The sequence below is a fragment of the Antedon mediterranea genome, chromosome 6 (genome assembly GCF_964355755.1).
Source record: "Antedon mediterranea chromosome 6, ecAntMedi1.1, whole genome shotgun sequence".
NCBI classification, from domain to species: Eukaryota; Metazoa; Echinodermata; class Crinoidea; order Comatulida; family Antedonidae; genus Antedon; species Antedon mediterranea.
In genome coordinates this window covers 27,056,652-27,062,052 of record NC_092675.1, presented here as the reverse complement: position 1 = coordinate 27,062,052, position 5,401 = coordinate 27,056,652, and the positions used below count along the sequence as shown (strand labels likewise).

Here is a 5,401-nt window from a genome sequence, read left to right as displayed (position 1 = left end):
ATTCTCGAGTACGATGATATTGACTGTGTAATTTTCGTGTGCCAACACTCGCATTGCCGATAAATAAACAAAAGTCATCAACTCGATCTTGAACTCGGGTGGAATTGTCACTCCATCGCAAGACAACGCTTCAACCGTTGCGCCACGAAAGTTGCTTGAAGAAATTAATCTTCTAAACTATTTAAACTATGCATACATAGCGCCCTCATTTGTTATAAGTCCACCCTAAATGTGATGAAACACCGTTTGTGATTGGTCAATACTCACGGTAGTAACCTAGTAACTAGTACGCGCTGAACATCCGGTGATTCGGCTCCTCGAAGAAGATCGAGAAGAAGACGAATTGTTTATTCGGCCTACCTGATTATAATTATTATTATTTTTAATAGGCTTATTGATGGAAATTCTTCTGTTAATTTAAACGACCTAGGCCTAAGTGAATATTTTATTGCCAAGGAATCATTAATTAGTAATTATCTGTATATTATTCTTCGCAAGGTAAGGTGTCTTTCTAGGCAGGCTTGTTTAAATACAACAATACAAATACTATAGTAGGCCTAGGCCTAGTCTAGCTTCACCCAACCCAGCAGACTTGTTCTTGGCTATATAATATAACAGATATTGCCTTTTATATCGGTTAAATATAAGATTTGACATCCCCTCGGGAATGATATTAAGTTCTCGTGGAATATATATTTCCCTCAGCTGGCGCTTCGGGAAATATATAGGCCCTATTCCCTCGAACTTAATATCATTCCCTCGGGGATGTCAAATCTTATATTTAACCTCTAAGCAGTCAATATCTGTATAGTATTGTATTCACAGCACGGAATGTATAAAAACAAGCGATGAACAATATATTTGTTATTCTAGTGTTATTTCACCCAATACATTGCTACCTGATATACCCTGAAGATGGAGAATGGAAATACAAAAAGGGACGACGCGGGCCGAAGTTTAATAGAGGTTAAACAATTGTCACCATTATTGGATTCAAGTTTGACTTTTATATATAAGATATAGATGTGTTTAATCAAATTAATATTATAATTAATATTTAAACAATTGTTCCATCATTGATCTAAATAATTATTAAAACAATGAGGAACGTCTAACTACTATCTACTTTTATCTTTGTAATTATTAAATATATTTAGCCTACTAGTAATAGTATATTAAATGTATTAGTATAGTATTAATGTTATTGTTTCATATTTAAATTATAATAAAATCATGATGAGTGAGACAACGTGTTATTAGTAAAAATATGAATTGATATAATTTTATAGACAAAATGTGTTTCAATTCACTTATATTTAAAAGTAAAAACAAAAACAGTAATGACTGATTGAGAACAAGTCATAAAAGACATTCTAATCGTGAAATTGAATACTAATTATTTTCTTACATTCACTATTTCGTCATCAGTACAATTGATTTATTTGCAGGCGGACCCGTATACAGCAACCCCAACTGCTATAAATTTATAAAAGTGGACAAAAAACCTAGATCGTGTATTGATGCCCAACGTGAATGTGAAATGGTTGGCGGGAATATCACGGTTATAAATAGCGTTGAGGAATATGATCAATTGACAGATCAAGTTTTAAATGTTCTTAGTAGCTATTCTATTAGTACGTTTAATGTCCATGTAGAATCAGAACGACTCAAAAGAAATATCAACAAGGGATGCGCAATAATCAATGTGCATGATGGAACTTTACATTATAATACCAAAAAAAGCGAAAACACCAACTGCACAACAACTGGTGAGATAAACACCATTATCTGTGAATCTACTGGTGAGTATAGACAGCATTTTACTACATTGAGTACACTATACCTATTTAATGAAATCTAATTTGCACAAGCCACCCGTATAGTCTATTCGAATCAATGATGTTGCAAAAAAATTAACAAACCTGGTATTGGTAATTGTAATTTAACTCTTCCCTGTAATAATACAGTGTGGCAACAATATAAGAATTTTCGATTAAATTTTGATTGTCTGTGATAAAATTGATTGCAGACAATCAAAATGTAATTGTAAAACTAAATTATTATAATATTGTGTGACAACCGTTCCGTCAGTACTTTTATCAAAATGACATTGTAAAATGTGTGTTTTGATGTATTCATTAAATGCCGATGGTAATGTCCAGTACAAAAAAGAGTAAAACAAGTCAGAAACTATATATATTATGCATTAAGTTATTATTTTTTAAAGTATTATTTGAAATATTGTTGACGTATAGAAATCAAATACGCCTGCAGAAAATCAGTATTTATAATAAAATAATAAAGTTTGGAATTCAAGTCCTCAAAAATACATTACCTCTCAATAGAAAAGTTGCAAAATGGCAACAGGACAATGATAGCACATGTCCATTATGTAATAAAGGATCTGAAGATCTAATTCACTTCGTGTTTATGTGTAAATGTCTGAATGCTATCAGAGCCAGTTTAGTTTAATAGTTTTAATAGAGTTATTAATCTCGAAAGTGCCTTGGTCTCATAATGTTTTGTTTAATTATTGGTCTCTTTTTTTATTCATGGTGATTTAGTTTTCAATTTAATTCTTGGCAACTCTAACTACTTTAATAATGACCCGAAATTTAATCTTCTGTATGATATATTTTTATATTTCTGTAAAAGTTATATTAAAAAGACATAGCTTTTACGTTATTTACTGTAAATGTTCAATATATTATATTTTTCTTGTTTATTTTGATTGTATTGTTTTATATTGTACTTTTGATAATGTTTTAATTTGTATATTTAGGATACACTATCATTTGGTTTGTGCCGCGTTGTAAAAGCGTTAATCCAAATAAAGTTATTATTATCATTATTATAATAAAAAAAACAATAATGAATTGTCGATTCTCTTCTATCTACTTTTGGCCATTAATATTAAGTATTTTGTGTGTTTTTCATGTTCTAAAACCGGGCGGTTGTCCAGTGGAAATGTATATAGCTTGGTGTATACTTGATATAATACTTTGATCTTTCGTTTATAAATTATTTTTACAAATGGAATCTAGTAGGCCTAATTGAATTTGTTTGATTTAGCATTATTAATATCATTAGATCATAATTTTATTGAACTGCTATTCTTAAAGATGAAAAAATAATTGTTTAAAGTTTTTTGTTTGTATAGATCTGAAAAAAAATTTACCTGGAAAGCTTTATTTAAAGCAAGAAATACTCAAATTGGCTTCCAACCAATGATTTATTTGTTGAATTTAACCATTTATTATGTTATTTTATAAGTGAAAACATATTTTTTTTTATTTTGTGTTTATGAAAACTATAAAATAACCTATTCAAAGTCTGATTTAAATAATCTTCATATATAAATCTTTAATACATTTGCAATTAAATTCCAAGTTTCATCTGAGAAAATATAATATATTTGAAATTTCTACAGATATATCTCCTGAAATATGCCCACTACCGGCCACAGCAATAACCTCCGTGTCAGAATTACTGGAAACGTCATCAGTAACGTCGACAGGCGGCTATACAGATTCATCAACGAATAACATAATATCTCAACCAAATGCATCTGAACAATCAAGTACTAATTTAGTGGTTGCTATTTGTGTGCCATTAGTCGTGGTTATAATCTTGATTGTAATCATTGCTTTCTTTCTCATTCGACGGAAAAAGAAAAAACGACAGATGGTACATAAAGGTGCGTAAAGTTTGATACACAGGGTAACATTTTGTTAGTAATGTTAGAAAGGTGTAACTTTCTCTTCTAATATGGTTAGGTCTGATATCCTTTATTTTTCATTTTATGCTATTTTATGTCTATTAATACTTTATGTTCTAAGTTTTTTAAAGATAAATTGTTACAATTTTCTACCGATATATTTCCTGGAATATGTCCCTTCTTTGCCTTCGCCAGAAACCTAGATAAACAGCAACCGTGCTTTTATAAGTTTTTCAATCATATCCTTTATTTATGTTTGTTGTTTATTTTAGCAGGTTTTTCATATGGTGATGGAGTACTTATCCCCACACACTCAGACGAGATAACGTCACCACCAGAAACACCAATGAACGCTGCTCTTTTCAAAGGCACAGAACATACCCAACATGACATGGAAGCAGCCACGTCCTCACCAGCAAATCCAAACAATGTGGCAATGGCCCTCTATGCCGTACCAAATAAAAAGAAACACAAGGATGAAGATTCTAGCGAAGCTTACGATTCGTTAACTGCTTCGGACATGCCACCGGATAAAGCAACAGATAATAATGGTGACGTAACGTATGTAAACACAGACGAACTACAGACTGGTGGTGAGATGTATGATTGCATAAATGCTGCCGAACTGAACTCGGGCAAGGAAAAGCATAATAACGAGAACAAAACATATGAAAACACAACAACAGAAGCTTATTACGCTAATTCTACCAACATGCAGTCGACAACAGATACAAACACTGACGAAAAACCCGATGGTGACATTTACAGTGCGGCCAATGAAGAAGCTCATAATAATGACTTCGGCAATGAATATGGAAAGCTGGACATAGATACTTCACCACAAAATGACGGCATGTACTCTTTTGTGGACACATCAATAAATACGTCACCAGAAGATTCTACGTATGATCGGCTTCAACGTAATAAATAATAAACTTGTAACATAGTAACTGACTGTACTCTTTTAAACATGTTCAAATATTTTACTTCAAAAGAAGATATTTCATAAATTACTTGCTTAATTTATTCATGAGATTGATCATTTTCATCTAATTTTTAAAATACAGTATATAATAATTAAGATCAATCCAAATCATGAAAACAATAATGTTATTTTGATATGTAAATACACAACGTAATTAAACCAAAGATATAGTAGCAAGGATTAGTAGTAGCATAGACTGATACGAGTATGGGTTGGTGCATATCTTGGAGAGGTGAAACCATGTTGCTCCATGGTGGAACTATTTTTAGGACATTTCCGGGGCTGGAAGCAGAATGAACAAATGAAACTGTACTTGATGACAGGAAATTGTATCTTACACTAAAAAAAAGAGAAGAAAAGATCAAACGCGACTCTATAGCTCACTATGTCGGTCGGTCGGTAGGTAAACACTAACTCAAATTTGCGCGCGCGACTGGGCCAGCCAATGTATATGACCTTGTTACTTTCAGAATTAAAAATAGCAACTAATCTGATTTTGTACTGGCCAATGCAAATTTAAAACCCCGGAACCAACCATAAACCCGTACTTACAAATTTTACTTTTAGACCAATAGCAAAACATTGGGGTTCCTCTAAACGCACACAGCTAAGTAAGTAATTAGTGCTATACGTTTTAATACAAAAAAATAATAATATAAAAATATGGAACAGATGCAATTGCAAATAAGTAGAGGAAT

The 5,401-nt window shown here is 31.8% G+C and overlaps 1 protein-coding gene across 1 annotated transcript; it reads left to right on the top strand.

Annotated features, from left to right (window-relative positions):
* Positions 1-897: 897 nt before the first annotated feature.
* On the top strand, positions 898-4,649 carry LOC140052548 (uncharacterized). The gene is made up of 4 exons (XM_072098157.1): positions 898-966; positions 1,449-1,802; positions 3,431-3,697; positions 3,994-4,649. The coding sequence occupies exons 2-4, from the start codon at positions 1,541-1,543 to the stop codon at positions 4,647-4,649; spliced, it is 1,185 nt and encodes a 394-aa protein (XP_071954258.1). The 5' UTR covers positions 898-966; positions 1,449-1,540.
* The last annotated feature ends 752 nt before the right edge of the window (positions 4,650-5,401 follow it).